The sequence below is a fragment of the Danio rerio genome, chromosome 4 (assembly GCF_049306965.1).
Source record: "Danio rerio strain Tuebingen ecotype United States chromosome 4, GRCz12tu, whole genome shotgun sequence".
Classification (NCBI taxonomy): domain Eukaryota; kingdom Metazoa; phylum Chordata; class Actinopteri; order Cypriniformes; family Danionidae; genus Danio; species Danio rerio.
In genome coordinates, this window is record NC_133179.1 from 20,910,561 (window position 1) to 20,934,392 (window position 23,832).

The window sequence follows — 23,832 nt, forward strand, 5'->3', positions numbered from 1 at the left end:
TGCCAGTCTTTTAGATGTCATCATTATCGTCTTTAGTGGGACCTCTATCCTAAATGTAAAAGACACCTATACAGGTTTTCCCCATAAGGACCATTTTAAACCATGAAAGAAATATAAATGTATAACATATTGTTACACTGTCTCTCTATCTGTCTGTCTGTCTGTCTGTCTATATTTATTTATTTATAAATATGATTATAAATTTATTTTGTTTATTTAAAATGTTAGGCATTGTATTATTATTATTTTGTATTATCTACGTGTTGTGTTTGCTTTACTATGCATTTGTTTTTCTGTTTATATATATATATTTCCACACACGCACACAGGCTACATTTTTCTATGCTTTTTTTCTCTTTAGCATTTCCACAAAGCTCATTGCACTGCCCCATTGGCACCGGAGCCAAGATTGAAAATCCTTTCCTCTCAAGATAATTTACTCAACTGCACTTTATAAAGGTACCACTAGAGGTCATCATTACCTAAATACTCGTGTTTAATTAACTTGTTCAGCATCATTTCCAACCTATTTCTGAGAGAGCACAGCAGCCCATGCAGATTTTTTTTCTAATTCTGTTAAAGTGATCGTGATGTTATGTACACATCTATATGTTTTAGCTAATTAAACACTGCAGAAAAGTTTTAACCAACATTTAGCCTACATTAGATCTTAAACTTTTATATTGATTACACGCTCAGTTTAAACTGATCAAGATTCTAGTAGACAAGAAAAAATTATGTATATCTTCAGTTAAGCCTAGTAAATTAGTTTAGTAGTCTGTAATTAAAGCATTAGTAAAGGAATCTTGTATGTGGCTGCAGAGCAATCACTGCTTTTATCATATTAAGTGTGCAGACAGATACATGATTCGTCTTGACATTTGAAATGTGGCACTGGAAGAGGATTTTTATAATCTTTGAAGAGGCACGGTAACCAGTTTGCCTTATGTACCGATGACCATGTTTTTTTGGACCCCTGAGTTCCCAGAAACTCATTTTATTACAGGGTGGCACCGAGAAACACATTGCGAACATTTCCTCTGTGCTTTGTATAAACATACCAAAGTTAATCAATTATTTGGGGATGCTGATGGGAAATCGCTGACCTCTATGATGAACTTTTGTCCAAAGCAAAATTCAATCAAAGAACTTGGCCGTAGATTGGAGGTCTGTGAATTGGGAGAGTTGGTTCTTCGTTCAAACAGAGGAAGATCTGAAAACCTGCAGTTCTGTGTGTCTCTTACAACCTCATGCATGCTTCTTCTGACTGATTGAATATTCAGCATATGCAGTTCTGAGCGAGAGTGAGAGAGAGAAGGATAATCTGGGGGCAGAGGATGTCTCTTGGGACATGTGAAGTTTTCTCATGGCCGGAGGGAGGGACCGAGGAAGGGCCTGCTAAATTCAGACTAGACCGTTTGCTGATGAAAGATTCTCCGTCATCTTGCAGAAATTCCCAGGCCCCAGTCGTCCCCTTTTATCAGAGCCTGCCAGTCCTCAGGATACAGTGTGTCCTGCCATGGGAAGATCAGGTCGGTTAAACCTTAGCTGAAGGGAAAAATCATCCTGACACCTGCTGCTGGGGGACTCAGCATTCACCTCAGAAGTGGCATGCCAGCAGGAAGTGGATAATAATGTCTAAACATGGTGCTCAGAGCCATGACTGTGAGCGTATTTATGCCAGATTGGTTGTGGTGCAAATCATCTTCTGCAACAATTCCGGACTGTAAAAGAACTCAAATCTCCTCACTGTATTGGAGCTGACTTGCCTCGATCTTCCCAAGTTTGCTCTCTCTCCCTCAAGAGATACAGCCCGTGTGGAAAAGCGTGGAGGATTTATTCTCCTTTCTAGCGCAGTCACATCTGGAAGCAGTCAGGGAGTCTACAGGGGAGGGGGTTTGGTCGTCAGATCATTGCAGAGAGGCTGGTGGTGTGCGCTCTCTCTCCGCAGGGCCACAGACTGACTACTCCCCTTTCTCTCCAATATGGACTGGACGCGGCCGATTCTGCACTCTATTTCCTAACGAGGCGCGACGCAAACTACGCCTGTTGTGGGACATCTCAGATGGAATCGATCATATGTGAAGATTGAAGCCCGTGAGATCTGGAATATACACACCTTTTACCTTTTGCTGCGCTTTCTGAAACGGTCTCTGAAACTACGCCCGCTTTTTTTCTTCTTCTTCTGGCTGTTGCAGCATCCTTTTCGATCAGTTTGCGAGCGAATCGCGCCGATTTGATTATCGATTATCAGCCAGCGGCACTGCTATCATGTTTCCTTAGGTAGGGCCCGGATGTTCCAAAGATGCACTGGTTCGTTTTCTTAGGTGGCTCCTGCGATTATCCTTTCCTGATCTTTAGCTCCATAATGGGGATCAGGTAATATTAACTAAGCCGCAAGAGGAGGAATATCTTACGCTTTGCGTTTTTCATTTTTTTTCTTCCCCCCTTTTCTTTCATTTCTTTCCCCTGGGTTGTTTTTTCTCCCCCTTGCCTTTTTTACAACCTTTTCTTCATTCACCTTCGGATAAAGCTGGACCACATATATGGTAAATGAAAGCAAAAACATGTACATACCGGAGGACACCCTTGAAAACCATCAAGGTAATTTCTTTATTTGTCTTCGCTCTGTTTGGAAACTATGTGTGTGTGCCATATGGATGCGTTGAGGGCTGTATGATGAGTGTGTTGGCATTATCATGGGCATGACGCGGGGGTGTACCCGAACCCTTCCATTTTTAAACACACTATGCGCACTGAAATCGCCTTTGGAGGAAGATCAACAAATGTCATGAAACAAAACCACTCATTATTTTGGAGGAAAATGCATATATGTAGTTGATGAACTTGTTGGCTTGCTGCTCGATCGGCTGTTTATGGACACGCCACAGCTTGATCATGTATATAGATCATTTGGTCACGGACGCGCAGATGTCAATCGATTAACCTGTCAGCTGCTTCAGCCTTAAAATGGCCTTTTAATCATTTTGTGCGGCCCAGACCGCATTGATCACAGTCCAGCAGCTCAAATGAACCCGGGGTGGTGTCATCGGCGCATCAGTTCACACAGTGATTATTCTGTCCTGAGCATCTCAAATGGTGAAATGAAGCACCGTCAGTCATGCCCCGTTATTCTCCTGTGCATCTGTTGAATCCCCTGCTTATCAAACAGCTGGTGTGGCGCAGCAGTCTCCACAGGTTGCGCGCCTTTAATGCTCGAGAAAAGCGTCTTTTCCCATCACAAGATCCCCCTCTATCCAGGGCCTCTAGCCGTCGCCTGTTGGCGCCGTGGCAACGGAGCTGCCGACCCATAGCAACAGCGCGGCTCGCGATAAGCCCGCTCCCCGCGCGCGCACCTGCCGCACCTGAGTGAACAAACGCATCCGAGCAAAGCCTGTAAATTGCTGTCAATAATGTAGCCCCGCCCCCTCAGGCCTATTGCACATCTGTCATGCATAAAGCCAGCCAAATATGACAGCCGAAATAATGATGTTTCTTTAGCGCTGTCTGTGAGGGACAGCGGTGCTTTTTCAAAGCCCGTTTGATTGAGAGAGTAAACTGGCATAAACTCTTTGCTGGTTAAAAATAGACGCACAAGAAGGACACAGTTAAAAGGAAAGAAAAACTAATTTTAGATGCTTTGTTTTGGCAGCTATATGACAGTAAACGCGTATCTTTGATCCACATGTCTTTTTGTTCTGTTTAGAGTTAAATCTTACAACTTTCCTCTGGATTTTGAAACATCACAGCTGTGCACAGCTCACCTGTCAGTTTCTTTAAGATGCACTTATTAAATTAATAATTGTTTGCTAATGAGATTTTTAAAGTCTTTTGATGAATATTCAAAAGTATTCTCTAACCCCCTGCCCCCCTCTTCCATCACATGGCCTGCAATGACAATCTTTGTCATACAAGCCACTTTTTAAAGGGAAGGATTATCCAAAAATATACTAAAAGTAAAAAACATACTATTTGTATACCATAGTTAAAGGGCAGCTATGATGAAAATCTTTTTTTCGTAAGCTGTTTGGACAGGTATAGTAAGTCCACAGCCATATTGGGGTGATATAAAGACAATAGGTCTATTTTTAATTACCTGATGTTAAAATAGGATCCCATCCCTCCCATTTCCCGCCCACTAAATTGATTGACAGCCACGTATTAACAGGTTTCCATAGTAACCTGTATAATCATATCAACCAGACAGGATGTGCGCAAAGCAACTGGGATTAAAAAATCTGTTCAGCTATCTGTGATCATCAATCATCATCAAATGTGATCAGGACTGAGCTTTACAAGTTTAAAACGTTTTTAAAACAGTGCATGTTTGTAAAGAATTACAGCAATTTTACAGTCTTTATCACCACAGCCGTGTGTCAGTACAATTAGAAAAGAAGAGGCTTCAATCCCGGTTTGTGGACGTTAAATCAGGTTTATTTTGTACATTAGCACAACGGATATCCATACAGCTGTAGTTATTAACTTCTATAACATATGCGTGTGTATTTGTATGTGTGTGTGTGTCTGTGTGTGTGTGTGTGTGCGTGAACTTTGTGACATCATTGTGTGTGACTCATCGTTGCAGAAAGGCTTAAATTAACTCTACAACAAATACATCAAATAATCATTGGGAAAGTTCTTATAGTATTTCTCACAAACGTTACATGATGAGATCTGCTTTCTTCATGTCTGTCACTGTGCTGTTTATCTGAGGCAGCCAAGGTGGAGATTGAGGCACACTCCAACAGGCATGTGGGAATAATGGCCAGGGAGAACTAGCATTGAAGGCAACAAAAACAGCCACAAATTATTCAGAGCAGAAAATCCAATATACTGAAGGGTATAATAAATAATCTGATGGGTGTTTTGAGCTGAAACTTTTCAGACACATTCTGGAGACACAAAAGACTCATCTTAAATCTTGAAAAGGGGTAAAATAGGTTCCAATTAAGTAGTTTCAAATCTTTGTGAGCTTCTTTATTCTGCTGGACACACACATAAAAATATATAATTTGAAGAAAGCTGGATACCTGTAAACACTGACTTCCATTGTAGGATAAACAAGTAAGCAACTATTATAGTTTGTGGTTAAAGATTTCCACCTTTCTACAAAATATCTTCATTTATTTTCATTTTTTATCTAACAGAGAAGAAGGTTATAAAGGTTTGAAATAAGTAAATGACATAATCACAATAATACAGTTTCAGTTTTTTCAAGCTTATAATAGGTTATTTGCACACAGACTTATAATTTCAGTCAGCCAGCCTCAGGGCTTCCAGTGAATTGTCATCCCATACAAAATCGCTATGTTTAATATGTGATTTCTTTGAAAAACAGTGATCATCACTGCCTGATTGAGATACAATATAAAGTGGGGATCAGGCCAAACAAGAAATACTGCATTAAATTATATTTTCCCCTGCCATGTCTTTAAAATATGGAAATTAATTTTACCCCAGTATTTTCAAAGGAGTTTCTGCGCTAGCCTGCTGCTAATGATGACGCCTGCATTTAAACGGTCTTTCATCTCTTTTTGCGCTTTAAACACCAAATGGATGCTTCTGTATTTTTAACTGAATATATTTTAATTACATTATACCATCAATGCTGTAAAAAGAACTGTATGAAACAGAAAATAGTTTTACCAGAAGTTCATCTTTAGCTAAAAAACACAAGCTGTGCATATGGCCTATTGGTTTCAATTAAGAATGCCATCTAAACAACCATATTACAGCATACTATCAGTATTTATTAGCACATTTTTTAGTTTGCTTTTTGGTATCTAAGCTAATGAACATGGAAACAACTTATAACCTAATGGTTATAAGAATTATTTACATATGTTATGTACTGGGGTAACACGGTGGCTCAGTGGTTAGCACTGTAGTCTCACAGCAAGAAGGTCGCTGGTTTGTGTCCTGACTGGGTCATTTGGCATTTCTGTGTGGAGTTTGTATGTGCTCCCGTGGGTTTCCTCCAGTTGCTTCAGTTTCTCCCACAGTCCAAAGACATGCGCTACAGGCGAATTGAATAAACTAAATTGGCCATAGTGATTGTGTGTAAATGACTGTGTATGGATGTTTCCTAGTACTGGTTTGTTGCTGGAAGGGCATCCGCTGTGTAAAACAAATGCTGGATAAGTTGGCAGTTCATTCCGCTGTGGTGATGCCTGATGAATAAAAGAACTAAGCAGAAGGGTAAATGAATGGATGTTCTGTACTGTAGCACTTACAGACATTTAGCAAATCAAAAATAAATGTGCACACAGATACTGTAGACCATAAAGAGTTTAAAAGAACAAGCATCCACATAACATAATTATTTTAGAAAAGGAAAATGCAATAATTCATTTAATATAAGACATGGAAAAAACAACAACTTTGAACCGAACTAGGTGTGCATGGAGTCTTTGTGCATTCAGACCAACAGGTGTCAGTATGAAATCCATTTACACTGGTACTATTTGTACAACTAAAACACAGTTAGAGAAGAGCACATTTACACTTTTAGCATCATCCAGCCCAATGATTTGGCCATCCATTAGTAGCCTGTACGTTTGTGTCCTAAAAGTGCAAGATGTCTGTTGAATTCTGTAGCCCAGCAGATGTTCATGTTTGTGTTGTGTTGTCGTCTACCGCTGCTGACGAGGGCTCTCTTTCAGGTAAACACTGCCTCAGTCAATCACAGGTCCAGAGCAGAGCGACCGTATCACAGCCAAACATGAACCTCTTCTGCTGCACAAACACTCAAACGACAGGAAGATGGAAAGCATGTTTTGTGCACTATGAGACACCATCACTTTCTGGAATGTTAAATATGACTCACGAAGTGCTTGAATGTCTGTGTCAGAACAAGCAGTTACTGAGACTCTCGAGCGTACACGTTTTTATTTAGCAGTACAATGCTTTTATTTAGGGCAAAAATGCACGTCACACGGCTGTGCTGTGATATAGTGACATCACAGTCCCTAATATGATGTCACTCCAGGCTTATTATAGAAAATAATTCCAGTGTAGCAGGAAAGGGCATAACAGAAAGTCCTTGTCTTTTCAAGCACAACTACTGTATGTGCATTTCTTTCCTTTTCGCTCCTTTTCTCTGTTGAAGGTTGTTGGTTCCCTTGATGCTCATTGATTTAGATGCTCATTGGTAATGAGGGTGACATTATCTGCCTTTTTACCTTCTTACGCTTTGTGCCAGGTTCATATGACAGGTAATTCACATCATTAGCTAAATGAATATGTTTATGATAGATCTCAAAATGTCTGACAAGGCTTCAGGACGCCATCTCGAATGACTCTGTCTGACAGGCGCTGTGTCCTGGACTTTTCCTTCATCCCCAAGGCTGTGCAGAATGATCGAGCGTTTCTTGCTTCGGTGTCACTGTCAAACACAATCAGGTCACTAAAGTCCCACGCTAGTGTACCCAGGTTGTTAGATTCCTGGAATACGATTGTTAATGTTGTTTGTTCTAAGTGCTGTTTAATGTTTACGTAATGAATATTTAAAGCAGACAAACTTGCATCAACATAAATCCTTCGCAAGCAAGGTGAAGTCGAGAAAGTTGTCAGTTTGTTTATTTCCATGGCTGCGGCTTAGAGTGTCTGCCGTCACACAGAGATCCAGTCTCCAGTTTCTTGCTCTCCTCATTTGACTCCATGTAACAACAGAACAAAGACTTTTCAACACAGTTGATTTTGGTTCCTATTTACCATGTTGTCAGTGGTGGAAAGAGTACTGAAAATTATACTCACGTAAAAGTACTATTGCTTAGTCAAAAATACAGTGCAACTGTCTGTTCATACTACTCAAAACAGTGTGAAAAGTAGCCTTTCTAAAAGTACTAGAGTAGTGAGTTGTGAGTGTTTCACTGTGAAAATTATTCCACCTTATGCCCTGCAAATATTTTCCAGTACTGGGTTGCAGCTGGAAGGGCATCCGCTGTGTAAAGCATATGCTGGATAAGTTGGTGGTTCATTCCGCTGTGGCGACCCGTGGTGAATAAAGGGACTAAGCCGAAGAAAAGTGATTGAAATACTCTGCAAATTAAAAATGTAGCATACATCAATGCCATCTCTGTCATGAACAGTTTCAGGATTAAGTATGGAAATGAATATGTATATGGCAATGTTGATGTACAGTATATTGTACAGTGATGTATAGTATGTACAGTATACAGTATTTGGTCTTGGTGGTATAGATCTGCTACACTGCAGCTGCTGCTGCTTTGATTATTGTGGCAGAGCAAGTACCGAGACCTGCTACTGCCAGTTAATACACAGACATGCCGTCTCAGAATATAACATGCTGCTGCTGGAAGCATTATACACGTGTAACCCCTTGTAGCAGATTGAAACACAGGTGGAGCTGGGGTGGAGGAGGGTCCCCACAAACATGTCACAGGGTAAAATGACGCAGAGCATTTAAACTGATGAGGAGCAAGCTCGTTGGCTGTCGAGGTGACAGCAACCAATCTCCTGTGCCATGTAGTTAATGATGCAGGAGCAGATTAGCTGACCTATCTGCCAGCGTGCGCGTAGAGTTTCATGGCAGAAATTTTACTTTAAGTGTGTTTCTAACTATAAGTACGTAAGTTAGTATAAATTATTTGCCATACATGGACTATACCTTTTAAAAGTGAGATGAATTTAATGTGAGAACACCTTAAATTAATATATGAACCTAAGAAGCTGACATAAATCAAGTCTAAACTCTTGGGCATTGCGTGTAAATATTAGACACTTCTAATGCCTCCACACTGTACACTGTTTTCTGCATTTATAAAGTATCTGTGTCTTGATGTATTTTTTCCATGCATTATTTGATTGAACAGGAATCTCGGGTTAATTTTTTCTGCTTAGCCTATCGCTGTAGACAAAAATTTAAAAAACATAAATGAGTGAGTACAGGATGAAGGAAAACAGTGGCCAAAAATTACTGATACAGCACAAAAATATACTCATTAAAGTAAAAGTACCTTTTTTAAATATTCATTTTCTTTCTGGCTTAGTCCCTTTATTAATCCAGGGTCGCAACAGTGGAATGAACCACAAACTTATCCAACATATGTTTTACGCTGCGGATGCCCTTCCAGCTGCAACCCATTACTGGGAAACATCCATGCACACTCATTCACACACATACACTACGGACAATTTAGTATTCCCAATTCACCTATACCACGTATTTTTTACTTGAGGAGCACCCGGGGGAGACTCACACAAACACGGGGAGAACATGCAAGCTTCAAACAGAAATGCCAACTGATCCAGCCAAGCCTTGAACCAGTGACTTTCTTGTTGTGAGGTGATCGTTACTTTTCATCCCAGAATCAAACTTAAAAAAATGGAAGAATGAACTGGTGGGACCCAATTTTGAACAAATAAAGGTCAAAAAGAAGCTTGTTTAGAGTTTGTTTCTTGACTCTAAAACAGCTTGTGAAAGTGAACCTTCCCAAAAAGCTACTTGTTTCCCCTCTCTCAGTTTCTCAGCTTAATTTCGTATTCACTTTTGAAACATCATTTGGGATGTGTAGAAATATGCCAAAGTGTCTTAGGAATCCCAGTTAATGAGGCCACATTGCCAGCGAGACTTCTCAATCTGCAGAACAGTTGGTGCTGGTCACTGTGGGATTGTGGGACACATTAGGTTCCATAACAGAACAATCACACAAGTGCGTTTGGCCTCAGCAACACTCAGGACTTATTAGCTGTCTGTGAAAACACGCATGTTGAGCATAAATCATCTTCTCTCGCTTCTGCTTTACATCAGTGCTACACCGTGCTTCTAGCGAGTCTGCTTTCATATGTTTACAGTATTAAATTGATTGTGGCATGTTACTTTAATATGTTGGTAATCACATGCTGAACACTGTAAGTAGTCATTTAGCAGATGCTTTTATCCAAAGTGACTCATGGTACACTTGTTGCTTAGGCACTCCCTCTTTATCAACCTGAGGTTAAATGCACAGCAGTGATAGTGATTCGCTTCTACTATGTGCGGTGTTGTCCTTGCTGGTATGGAAAAGATTTTATTAAAATGAGTAAAACATAGTTGATTTTAGATTCTTCTTTAGAAATTTCTAATGCTAGTATTTCTGAAAACGGTGCAAATGAAAACTGTGTTAATAATTTTGACCCTATCTAATGTCACATAAACCATTTCCAAGAAAAAGAGCCTTAAAGTTGGATAGCCATAAAAATGACAAAAACTTCTGTTTATTGCTATTTATGATAGATTAAGATTATCTAGATAACAGTTTTGAGATAACAATGCTATATTTACTGTTACAGCATGATAAACACAGACATTACCTATTTTATCAACACTAGTCTTAGTTTGAGTAAAAAAAGATCAAAGTTGATTGTGGTTCCTATTCACTATATGTAGTCAGTGGTGGAAAGAGTACTGAAAATCGTACCTCTGCTTGCCAAAAATGCAGTACAAGTCTGTTCATACTACTCAAAACAGAGTACAAATCAGTTCTAAAAGTACTCGAGTAGTGAGTTGTGAGTATTTCACTGTGAAAATGATTCCAACATATACACTGCAAATTAAAAATGTAGCTTACATGAATACCAATTAAATTCCTTTTAAGGGTGTTTCTAAGTATAAGTACGTTTGTGTAAATTATCTGCCATATATCGACTATACATTTCCAAATATGATTTAATTTAATTAATCTTAGAGAAAAAGCATCAAAATTGTATAGCCATAAAAATGACAAATATACAGTTTGTCTGTTTATTGATAGAGTAAATATCAAGGTTTTGAGATAACAGTGCTATATTTATTATTATAGTATGCTAAAGACAGAAATGATTATTTTATCAACACTAGTCTTATAATTTTGATTAAGAAATATCAAAGGTTTGCTTCCTTTCCTTTTTCTAAACAATCACCTTTTCGGTACAGAAACACCTCCTGATTCTCATATAATTCTGTTAATGCATTTCTTTTCTTCCATTAGAGACGTCAAACAGCCTAAAATTATAATTTAATGTCTCTTCAGAAGCACGAATGTCAAGTCTGTCCCTAGAATAGAGTGCATGCTTGTGACTTTAGCTGGATTGCACTTTATATGGAGATTTTTCTGCTTCATTGCTAAAATCTCAAGAACTTGCTTTAAAGGTTGATGAAAGCCTTCACTATTTGTTTGAGATTTTAACAGTGTGTTGAGTATCAACGAAGACAACGTTAGCACCTATTAGCTTTTATTGTGAGAAAACTTAACTATTTTTAAGCTTTTGTGTGGTGGTAATGTTATCTTCCGTATTTAAAATCAACATTGGGGTATGATCAAAATTGGTGACGTAGCACTGATGTGATGATGTATTGGTGTCTCATTAGTATTCACTGCTTGAGATTTTTTTTATCTTGTGAGAAGACCTTGCTTCTTAATTATTCATGACAGCACGTGCTTTCAGATGACAGATCTGCCAAGCTGTGAGACAGCACTCGGCACGCATGCATTTATGAAGGATTGTAGGTGTTTCTGTCGTGTATGAGTTTTTGCAATAGGCGGTTGGTCGGCCATCAGTTACTGATACGGCCAAGCTGTTTATGTGTAGAAAGCATTTTTGTTGGGATAGGCTAGCTACAAGAATTGGAGAATGGTGGACTTCGTCATTTATCAGTTCAATAGCTTTCTGACACATCGTCCATCCGTTCTGCCTCGTTCGCCCATGTTTAAAATCTTACAGATTTCCGGCAGGTCTATAAATTTGAATAAATAGGGCAAGGGACCTGCTGCACCACTATCCACCTTGTCTGTATTTAGACCCAGGGATTCACATGAAGTGAAGTCCTCTACCTCAGCAGACCCCTGTGTACTCCCTTCACTAAAAGTGTCACTGTCCACCTTTATTATGAGTGCCCTTTGTGGGCATGTAATTCTGGGCTGCATACGATTACCTTCTGTGTGTGCGCATAATTATTTTAAAATATTTGTAAATTATAAACACATTTATAATGTTTATATAATCATGATGATCTTTATATTGATATTAAAAAATATTATGTAGCTGTAGACTGTTTTTTTCATTGCATTTTAACTTTGCCAAGTATAAAATCATGCATCTTCTGATGTATCTGATTTTTTTTTTTTAACTGGTTAGTCAAAGGGGCTACATGGTGGCTCAGTGGTTAACACTGTAGCCTCACAGCAACAAGGTCGCTGGTTTGAGCCCGGCTGGGTCAGTTTGCATTTCTGTGTGGAGTTTGCATGTTCTCCCCGTGTTGGCGTGGGTTCCCTCCATGTGCTGCATTTTTTCTCCCACAATCCAAAGACATGCGCTATAGGTGAACTGAATAAACTAAATTGGCCGTAGTGTTTTTGTGTGCATGTGAGAGCGTATTGGTGTGTTCCACTACTGGGTTGCAGTTGGAAGGGAATTCATGTAAAACATATGCTGCAAAAGATGAATAAAAGGACTAAGCCGAACGAAAAATTAATGAATGGTGAGTCAATTGACAGTTGCTTGCCTCTTCTTTTTCTCCTGCTTTGTCAGCCATGCCCACTCCCTTCCCTTCTATGGTAGTGCCCCCAACCACTGACGCCGAAATATTCCAATAAATGTGTCCCATATCAATGAAAATGGGAGAATCTCAGCTTTTAATTTGATTTATATATGTATATATATAAGTTGGATTTTCTCAAAAAGATGATTTTTTGATTCTAATCATAAGCAAATCTTTGACATGGTCAAAGTAAAGATATCAAGGTTATATTTTCACAGAATATTCTTTACATTTGGTAGAATACTGTTTGTGTTTATACCACAGAAAGCAAATCACAAAAATAAGACTTTAGCTGGTTTTCACAGAAGGGGGCAAATTTTTTAAAGAAGGAATTGCTGTTGTCATGATGCTAGGTTTAGTAGCGGCTGCTAGTTTGCTAATATTTGGCCACTATGATGGAATTTATAATAGGGTGTTGTTGGTCGCTGTTCAGATTGTATGGGTAGTTGCTTGGTGAACCTTTTTTTAGGGACATTTATTATTAAGAATGCATTAAAGAAAGAAATGCTTTTACAAATAAATGCTGATTTGTAGAAAATTTGGTTTTGGATTTAGTCATTTGGAAGATGCATTTGTACATGGTGACTTACAATTTAGGAAAGTTAAAACCAAACATGATTTAGGTTATGATTGCACAAATAGTGCAGGAAAGATTTTATGACAAAGCTGAATTCTTAGGGTTAGTGACTTTTTTAAATCCTTGTACTCCTTATGCATTTGCTAACTCACATACTCACAAACATATGCATGCAAAGACCTTTTTCTTCCCTGTATGTTTAATGTGTGTAAACTTAACTCAGCTCATAAAACCTTTTTGTTTGTGTGTGTATGTGTGTGTTTTTGGTTCTTTTCTCTCAACCTAAGTGCTCAGTGTCACATCCAGAACAATTAGGATGCATGAATGGATGGAGTAGTATATAAATGGAAGAATGACAGGCCACATGAATAAATGCGTATATATGTTAATAAAGCACAAAACAGCTGCTTGTGACACATTGGCACCGCAGGCACCCTCAGCATTATGGGAAAGAACCAAAGCCCCCTGTTAACATGTGAGTCAGCAGCGGGTCACGACACGGGAGTCTAATCACCATCTCTCAGTCCTCTGAAGTGCACTCCTCTAGCAAAAACTGCAGGAGCGTGTGTCAGCCATGGCCAAATGTGCATGGAAAGGTCTGGACTGTGCTTAACAAGTTGTGACTGGCCACAATTATCACCGTCAGTTCATCATCCTCATATTTCATTGCTATAACAGTTTCCATATGTGAAGAATTGTTTTTAATCTTAAAAAATTTTTTTACATGTCTTTTGAGATTGAAACATTTGTCTACTTTGAGTTAAATGTTTTGCAGTGGCTTGTGCTCTTAGTCATTTCCATATGTGTATTGATGAAAATTTCTTGTTTATTTGCTTTGCTAGATGAAGTAGAAAATGTGTCATACAGTCAAAAGTTTAGATGGTTTACTGGGTGATACAAAACAACAGGAAACTAGGTTTTTGCATTTTATGAACAAAACATTTAGCCATGCTATATTGCGATTGCTAATCTGTTGCTCATGTGTTTTGAGCTTGTTTCTGTATGGTTTCCTGGGTGTTTTCCCAAAGGTGACCAGACATCATGTTAAAGTTATGACGATCCATGTTTTACAAGCCACATACCATAGACTTACAGTCAGGACAACATTTTCCTGAATAATTAGTCTTAGTTGTGGTTTGATTGCTATAAATGAATAGCAATAAAAATACTGTGATTCATGTCTTATTTCTCATAAGTAATGGCATAATGTTTTCTTTAAGTAAGCAGAGTGGGTGCATTAGGTAGTTCTTTGACCTGTCAGTAAAAAAGACCAAGCTACATCTGTTGTTTCCTCTTCAAGTAAGAAGTAAACTGACAACATCACGTTGTTCCTCTGCATAATGAGGGATTTAACAGTAGTTAAATAGATGGTCTTATTTTACTGCCAATCATCTTAACAAGTAATTTCTGTGATCTTTATAGCTTATAAATGCAAACCTGTTGACTTGCACATTGGTAATACTGTAGAATTTGCTTTAATTAAGTGCAATGTTCATTATACTAATGGAAATACATTTATTTATTTGTATTTTAATCATTTGTTACAGGCCCACAGTTTTTTGTGTATTTTATTAGTACATATGCATATGATATAAACAGTATTCCTATGAACTCTTATTTTTTATTTACTGTAGCTATACAATGTCCTTTATACAGTGTTCAGAATATACGAGTACACCCCTCACAAATCTATTTAAAAAAAAAAGAAATTTATGAAAGGAACAACCAAGAGAAGAAAAAAAAAATAGTTGAAATTTTGTAGGTTGTAATTTTTTTTTTTTGCAATATTTTGCTTGAGTTTAATTGTATATCTTTCAATTTTAAATATGTTTGGTGACTAAAATATTCTTTTAATAAATATATCTGTTTTGTTTAAATGCACCAAAATACATTGCCTATATTCACTGAGAAATGGATAAAAATATTCATTTTCAAAATGGGGTGTACTTACATATACTGAGAACTGTATGACGCAATATTTTTTTAAAAACAAACTCACTTTTGAAAACAAAATATTTGGAGGGAAAAGCTTAGCAAGCAAACCTTTTGATTTTGGTTTCACTATAAATTTCAGGGTGCATGTTCTCCCCGTGTTTGCGTGGGTTTTTTCCGGGTGCTCTGGTTTCTTCCACAAATGCAAAGACATGCGCTATAGGTGAATTGGGTAAGCTAAATTGTCCGTAGTGTAGGAGTGTGAATGAGTGTGTATGGATGTTTCCAAGTGATGGGTTGCAGCTGGAAGGGCATCCGCTGCATAAAACATATGCTGGATAAGTTGGCGGTTCATTCCGCTGTGGCGACCCCAGATTAATAAAGAGACTAAGCTGAAAAGAAAGTCAATGAATAAATAGGTTTCAGGGTTCATGATGAAGTTTTGACTTGTTTAAACAAAACATGTGTAACAGAAAGAAACACATAACACATTAGGCATTAAAAGAAAGTTTATAGAGTGATGCCATAGAGGAACCATTTTTAGTTTTCCAAACAACGTTTCAGTAGTTTTTAAAAGAACCATGCTTTCTTTGTATAAGTAATATGTTATTACAGATCTATATACACTTTTTAAAGCATATAAATAACATTTGTGGAATGGAAAGCTTCCATAAATGTTGAAAGTTTTTCATGGAACAATTATTATCAAGAAAACCATATTATAGGTCACATTTTCACCTTATTGACTTTAAAATTAAATTTAGGACAGTTTTATGTCTAACACAATTTTGGTTCATAGTTTTGTACTGTTGCATGAACCACTGAAGCATGGTTCTTTTAAAAAATCTTTACTGAAACGTTGTTTTAGGGAACTAAAAATGGTTCTTCTATGGCGTCACTCTAAAAACTTTGTTTTGTACTGTTGTTAAAACTTTTATCCTCTTGATACTAATTTTGACTAATATTTATTGTGTTGTTGCCTAGAAATAAGTGCTAAAAGAGAAAAGAGACTACATGTGAAAGTTGTGAAAGAGTTAAGAGGATTTTCTTTTTTTTTTCTCCTCTAAAATGTGGGTGGAAGTGTGAGTATGGTTGTGTATGTAGGCCAGGCCTGATGCGTTTGCTCTGAGTGAATATCAGATCAGCTCCCTGAAGACTGCTGTCTCTTTTAAACCCTCAGTCGTACAGCGCACTGCCTCGCTCAGGATATTAACCAGCACCCTAAATGATAGAGAGAAAGAGAACAAAATGTTGGCCCACAGTTGATTTTCTGCTTGTGTCTTGTGTTGTTTTTGCAGCAGAGACTGAGTGCGGTGTTTTCGGTATTGTAAATTCAGAGAGCAACAGCACAAGGAGTGCAGGTGAAGATCATGACCTTTAGAAGGTTTACCACCAAGTCTGACCTTGAGACTTTGAGTCTTTTACGTAGATGATACCAAGTTTTCCATCTTCTTCATACCTCATCTCTTTCTCCTCTGTTTGTCTTTGGCTGGCCTTCCTGCTAGCGGCCTAGTTTAGGTGGTGCTGAATTCTCAGTGTAGGTTGCATGTTTAATTCATCAGTTTGAGCTTTGCTCAACTATGAGAGCAAGGCATTATGGGTCTGACTGGCACTTGTTGGGATGTACTTGGCAATAGTTGCACGTTTCTTACATGGCCTTGATGTGATCTGTCTCACCTAGGTGTCCTCATAATGGCTAGTGTGAGCCAAGCCAGCTACAGTAATTCCAAAAGTCTCTTGACAATTTGTAGTCATTTTATGTTTTCGCAAGTTGGCAATTAGTTTCCATTTCAGTGGACTCATTTGTGTATTTATATGATCAAACAAATTGACATTTCCAATTTTTGCAAATTAGTCATAAGTGTTGTGCCCTGGAGTGTGTTTATTTGACAGCATTGTACTAAAAATGTAATAGTTTTTCCTTTGCGCTTTTTTAAAAGTTTCATGTATTGGACAGATAATGCCGTTATCAAAGCAGGCCTGAACATGCCAGTTCGATAGGTGGTGATGTTTCTCAGTATCATGAGCAGCAAAAAAGTCCTGTAGTCTGCCACATAAACACTGACCACATCAATTGCATCTACTTTACATCTACATCACTGTTTTCAAAAGATGTCACAACATTTGCTTTCATACGTGTTGAAGTTTGCATTTTTAGGCCCACAAATGTTATTCAAAGAACCACCAAAAAGCATTAAAAGTTTTCTGATTTCAGCTGAAATGGTACTATTTAGATGACCCTGAAGAGAAATTTTAAAAAATTAGAAACTGCTCCGTCACTTTCTATTTTTAAATCTAGATTAAAACTATTTGCATTGGATCTGGCTTCTGGTGATTTGTAACACTTTCGTTTGTGTTTAATACTTTTTTAGTTGTTTTTACTTCTGACCATGTTTTGTCTTAATTTTATTATTGTTTATCTGTTTTGTACAGAACATTGGTCAACGTAACTGTGTTTAATTGTGCTCTATAAATACATTGAAATTGAAATATAAAACATCAACATTTTCAGCTTTCAGAGCTGCATGTGCTACAGTAATGTTTTTTTATCATCTTATATCAAGAAATTGTTTTCAACTCAAGACCCTGGAACACATTTTGAACAATCAGACCGCATGATTAACATAATTAATGATGCATACACTTGAATTTTAATTACACATTGGTAGTATATTGTTTTCCTGTTTGGGGATATTGAATGAGCAAGTGATGGATGTGTGTATTTGTAGGGGGAATGGAGTGGGTTTCCCTCCCAAGATGGCAGGGGCATATTACATCGAGTGATTTATGTACCACATCAGTCATGCTAGCATCACACACAGTCTGAAACGACTGCCGCTCTTGTGTCTCCATCAAAATCCACTCAACCCAACCCTGCCTGTAATATGGCAGAAAAACAGGCCCCAGCTCAATGCTAGGACACATCCTTAAGCAAATTCTGGAATTTAACCACTTTTAAACAATAGTAATTATAATAATAATCGTAATAAACAAATTTAAACAGGTCGATTGGCATGTCTTGACTTCCTTTCACTATAAAAAAAAAATCTAATATTTTCAAAAGATTGTGGTGGTTTAGTGGTTAGCACTGTTGCCTCACAGCAAGAAGGTTGCTGGTTCAAGTCCTGGCTGGGTCAGTTGGCATTTCTGTATGGAGTTTGCATGTTCACTACATGTTTGGGTTTCCTCCGGGTGCTCTGGTTTCTCACACAGTCTAAAGACACGTTTGACTTAAATAAAATAAATTGTTTGAGTGTGTGTGTGTGTGTGTGTGTGTGTGTGTGTGTGTGTGTGTATTGGTGTTTCCCAATACTGGGTTGTGGCTGGAATGGCATCCACTGTGTAAAATAGTGTAGAATAGTTGGCGGTTCATTCTGCTGTGGTGACCTCTGAAATATAGACTAAACTGAAGGATCCTAAAGATAGTCTCTGACATTTTGCGTTGATGCCATTTGGAGCCACAACCTGTGCATAGGTGATCATGAAGTAGAGCCCATCCATACTTCCACAGACTAAATAATAATATAATATAAATAAATAAAAAATAATTAGTAACTTTTAGCTAACAATTAGCTTGTTGTCTCAGACAGCACGTCAACAATATTTATTTTCTCATTCATTTATAAAGAATAAATTAAAATTCACAAATTTGAATTATTCCTCAGATCCCACAGACTTATATTTAGCACAATGAATCATAGGTTAATGCTCTTAATATTTTTATCAGCACTTGCTATGGCAAACTTCACGTACAATTCCTTACTTTCTGTTTAGTTAACTTTTTAACTATTGTTATAGGTGCACATGACATTTACACTTTCTTTTCTTTTTTCTTTTTTGTTTTGTTTACAATATGCTCATGTCACCCTGAGGGTTAGCTTCATCCATGGGTTCAGAGGTGGACCTTGTGGTGGTGTTTTACATATGAATCATGTTTTTGTTCGAGTCAACCTTTAATAATTCATATGAGTTATTTTATTTATGAAATGTCTAACCACATGCCATTGTAAATTTAGAAACATTCTAAACTAGAGCTGTCAATCAGTTAACTTTTGTGTTGTGTCAAAAACGGCCTTTGATTAATATAGATCAATTGCGAATGTAAATTGAATGATTTAATGTTAATGTTAATGTGTGGTGTTGAAATAAAGAAATGCAAGATCCTCTAGTTCAGCGGTTGCCAAAAGGGGGGTCCCGGCCCACAAGGGGGCCTCAGCGAGCTCTGTGGGGGGTCGCTTCATATTTTTACAATTTCTTAGCAGTGGACAATTGGGAGAATGATCATGTTGCCTTAGTTAATTTGAATATCCTAGCTGACCAAAAAATTGACAAATTTGTTATTCATCCTTCACAAAAAAGTCTTACCGATTCTCCAGGCAGCAATCCCCACACTGATGGATAAAGCATAACAAATAACATGTATTAAACTGTAATAGCCTGTATTATTTTTTCCCCTTATACACCTGTGTGAATACTGATATTTTCGTTATTGAATTTCAAATAGGGCCAGTTTAAAGGCCAAAGATTTACGTTTTTCAGTTACAAATAGCCTACGTAGGTTTTGCTTTTGTATTTCACATTAGAATATTATTTGTGCATAAACACAAACATATCTAGATATAGTAATAAACATTTCATTTGTTTGAAAATTTTTTTTTTGTCCTCTTTACTGCAAACTTATATGAGTGATAATATCATTAAATGTGGAGGGGGGCCCTACAGTATTTTCCAGGGAAAAAAGGGGTCTAAAGCAAAAGAAAAAGGTTGGGAACAACTGCTCTAGTTTAACGAAACAATCCTCAAATGTTATATTATTATCATTAATGTTTTATATTATTATTATTATTATTATTTTATCTTGTCTAGATGCTAGATCTTGTCTAGTGTGCTGTATGTTGTTACTTACAGATGTCCAATGGTTTCCCGTATTTGCAATGAAAGTGCATTTTGCTAAGTTTATATTAGCTTTTTCAGTGTTGTACAGTTAATGTATTCTCATATCAATAATTTGCCCTGATGTTACCTGTTACGGTCCTCACAATGTTGATGTATCTGCAGTTTGTGGATATCCATCTAGTGATGGAATCAGTTAGCTTTGCAGTGGTTTTTGTAGTTGAAATGTTTGTGCTGGCTTCACTCAGTGTTCTTTGAAAAGCACAGTTGGTTTACACTGGTTTATGCATCTTTGCTCACATTTGCAAAAATATATATTTGCACAAAGTTGTTACTTTTTGCTTGCCAGCGCAGACAGGCTAGTGGTTAGTGGATCAGCACAGCAGGCATCCCGAGTTCGAATCCCAGCTCATAGACCTTTCCCAATCCCCTCTTCCCCCCTCTTTTTTCTTTCTTTCTTTCTTTCTTTCTTTCTTTCTTTCTTTCTTTCTTTCTTTCTTTCTTTCTTTCTTTCTTTCTTTCTTTCTTTCTTTCTTTCTTTCTTTCTCCAACTTCACTTGTCATCATACTGTCCAATAAAGACAAAAAAATGCTTTGTTGGAAGGATGTCATCACTACAATAAAAGCACACAACTTTGGTTTCATCCAAACCTCCATTTGGAAACCTTTTATAAGTAAATTTGTCATTCAGCACACATTGTGTTACTGTAACCTCATCACACAATGATATGGCTGCAATGACTGCAAGATGTTGGGTTCAAACATTGCCAAACAAACAATTTGTGTTAAAGAAATTAATGCTTTAAAAGTTTCAAATTATTGCTTTTGTTAAAATTGTGTATGTTTACATGGACACCAATAATTTAATATGATTAAGACAATGCTCTGATTTAGAGTCTACCATATAAACACCCATTTTTGATTAATTAATCCGATTAAGGTCGTAATTGTACTAAACCGAAATGGAATTAAGACATGTGGAGTATGCTGATTTTAGTCGCATTATTGAAGTGCAGTACAGACATGTAAACACCTTATTCAAACTATTGCCGTCCTGTAGAATGTTTGCCACATTTTGCAACAGGATATTACATACACACAGCTGTTTGACACTATACTCTGCACCTACCGAGTCAGTGAAGGACCTCAGACACCTACATCAAGAAATATGGAGGGTTTTTTTTTCCCATACAGCACTCTTCCATCAGTTCACACTCACATCCAATATTTTGTCATGGAGGGCATGCATGAAATGTTCCTGAAATGCTAAAGTGTAAGTGCCAAACTACAGCTAAAGTCGTCAAATTAAAAATGAAAAAAAACGAAAATACACGAATCTCAGAGGAAATGTGGATAGCATGGTAAAGCAGTGACATTAATCAAATTATGTGCTATAACAATGGGATGATGAAAGGAACATTCATAAAGCTCATGAAAACTTCTTAATCCTAATATTGTCTTATTCAGATTAAGGCAAACAACTCGATTACTCATGTTCATGTAAAAGTAGTCATTGACAGCCTCATTCTAAACATTTCCTTTCCAATTTCTGCCTGTCAGTAATCCATTTTATGTTTGTTTATCAGCCATTCATACAATTCATACTATAGATCTTTAACTAAAACACACACACACACACAGATTTAGCCACATACTGTACAGCATAATACCTAAATGCCAGCTCTCTCCACAGCCCTGAGACAAACGTTTGTTGGACTGACTCAAGGTTTGTCTGCCCTCTACCTGCTGTCCGTCTATCCCTGCTTGTCCTCTACCAGCTGTCTGTCCCTATCTTTCCCTGTCTGTTCTGTACCCACTGTCTCCCTCTTATCCACCCACTTTCTGTCCCTCTCTTTGTGTATCTCTGTCATGACAGAGTGCTGAGTTTCTCCTTTAGGCTCACTTCATTTAGACTAACGTCAAATCTCTCATTCACTGTCTCGTTTGCTTTCTCACACGCGCACACACTCTCTCTGACACTCACAAACTCCCTCACACGCTTGCTCACAGTCACACACGCACGCGGACACTCATACAGGAGATGAGTAGATAGGTGTTGAAATATTGGCGCCATCTAGCAGTTGTGCCCCAGTAAGTCATCATCACCATGGCAACTGAGAGGATTCAAATCTGCCTAAAGCTTAAAACCCAAACCTTCGCTACAATGTTATATGTATCTCTTCTTATTAAGACAAATTTTAGCCAACACAGATGAAGCCCTTTTGTTTGTATGAAGCCTGACGGACAGGCTGCCCAGCGAGGACATCAAACTCACCCTTCACACATGTTCCAATTCTCCCTCAGGTGAAACTGTGCAGATAAAAGACCTGCTCAAAAAATAAATAAATTATATGGCTCTGTAGCCCTCCAGCTAGATAAATGACAAATGTAATAGGTGGCATGACAATAATATAACTGTAATATTAATAATAAATATGTCAAATGTTTATATAATTGACTAGGTGACATTTTAAACCATTGTTATTTTGTTAGAGTTTGGTCCCTTTCAATTTTTTTATTAAAGAGACATCAACAATTATATATATGTATATGTGTGTAATATGTGATGCTCTTTCCTCAGCAATAGCAGTCTCCTTACAGAGCTGAATTTCATTGATCAATAAAATGGATATACTGCACAAACTGTTTGGATCAGAATAAAACAGTCTGTACCTAAGATAAAAAGTAACTCGTTTTTTAACACATGGGATCCTTCAGAAGGATATGCAGAGGCGCAGGTGTTACTTTTATTTCAGAAGATCAAGGAACATTTAGTCTTTCATGATTTGACCTTTAAGACAGCCGTAGCTTTGGTCAGGGATGAAGCTTTTTCTGACTTCACTGACACAGACACTTGAATTTGATTTAGTTGATCTTTAGATTTCATCATTTTGATATACGTTTGTGAATGAAAATGTACTATTTAAAAAAGTTGTAGGGACTTAATTGATTTATTTGTCAAATAAAATAAGGCATTTTAAAAACTTTTGAAGAAAACAAATGCAGTTAATATTACAATTATTAATGTGTATTCATACATTCATTTTTCATCGGCTTAGTCCCATTATTAATCAGGGGTCCACACAGCGGCATGAACCGCCACCTTATCTAGCATATGTTTTACGCAGTGGATGCCTTTCCAGCTGCAATCCAGTAGTGGGAAACACACACTCTCACATTAACACTCATACACTGTAGCCAATTTAGTTTATTCAATTTACCTATAGCGCATGTCTTTGGACTGTGGAGGAAGCTGAAGCCCCACTCGAACAAAGGGAGAACATGCTAACTCCACACAGAAACGCCAGAAATTGACCCAGCCGGGACTTGAACCAGCGACCTTCTTGCTGTGAGGCGACCACTGAGCCACTGTGTCGCCCCTTAATGTGTATTATTAGAAGCTTAAAACTATGTCAGCTCCACATTGTAATGACATGGGTTGGTTCTGAATCCTTTCAAGCACAGGTCCTTAAATGCACAACATGTAAGACTTTTTAAAATATTCAAAAAAACACTAGAACAGTGTTATGTGTTTGGCTGACTGATGTGCTTAAATTATGCCAAAAATTTGAAGAATGTTTAAATCCAAATAAATAGCCAATTTTAACTATAGTGATGTGGACAATGTCCTGTGTCGTCATGCTAATGTCCTCACACACTCTCAATTTCCAGTTTGGCTTTAAAGAAAACTGGGAAACAACAAGAAAAGCGTCAATGAAATATGTTGTACATTTTACAGACCCTTTTCATAAAATTGTTATGGTGCATTTAATGGTCATCACTATCTTAAATTCTTAAAAGTTTTAATTATTTAGTTTTTTTTAAATGTATGAACATTTGTATATGCATTGTATCATCTTTGCGTCAAATTACAAAACATTAATCATCGCTTATGAGAGGTGATTCTAAT

At 37.5% G+C, this 23,832-nt stretch overlaps 1 protein-coding gene across 39 annotated transcripts in view; it reads left to right on the forward strand.

The window, feature by feature from the left end:
• The window catches only part of cacna1c (calcium channel, voltage-dependent, L type, alpha 1C subunit), a 171,220-nt gene that overhangs the window by 6,539 nt on the left and 140,849 nt on the right, over positions 1-23,832 (forward strand). For 6 of the 39 annotated variants that reach the window (XM_068219503.2, XM_073945527.1, XM_073945533.1 and 3 more), the window contains exon 1: positions 1,908-2,604. The exons of 32 other annotated variants lie outside the window; for them this stretch is intronic. In XM_068219503.2, coding sequence (XP_068075604.1) covers positions 2,547-2,604 — 58 coding nt within the window. In that variant the 5' untranslated portion in view covers positions 1,908-2,546. 39 annotated transcript variants of the gene reach the window in all.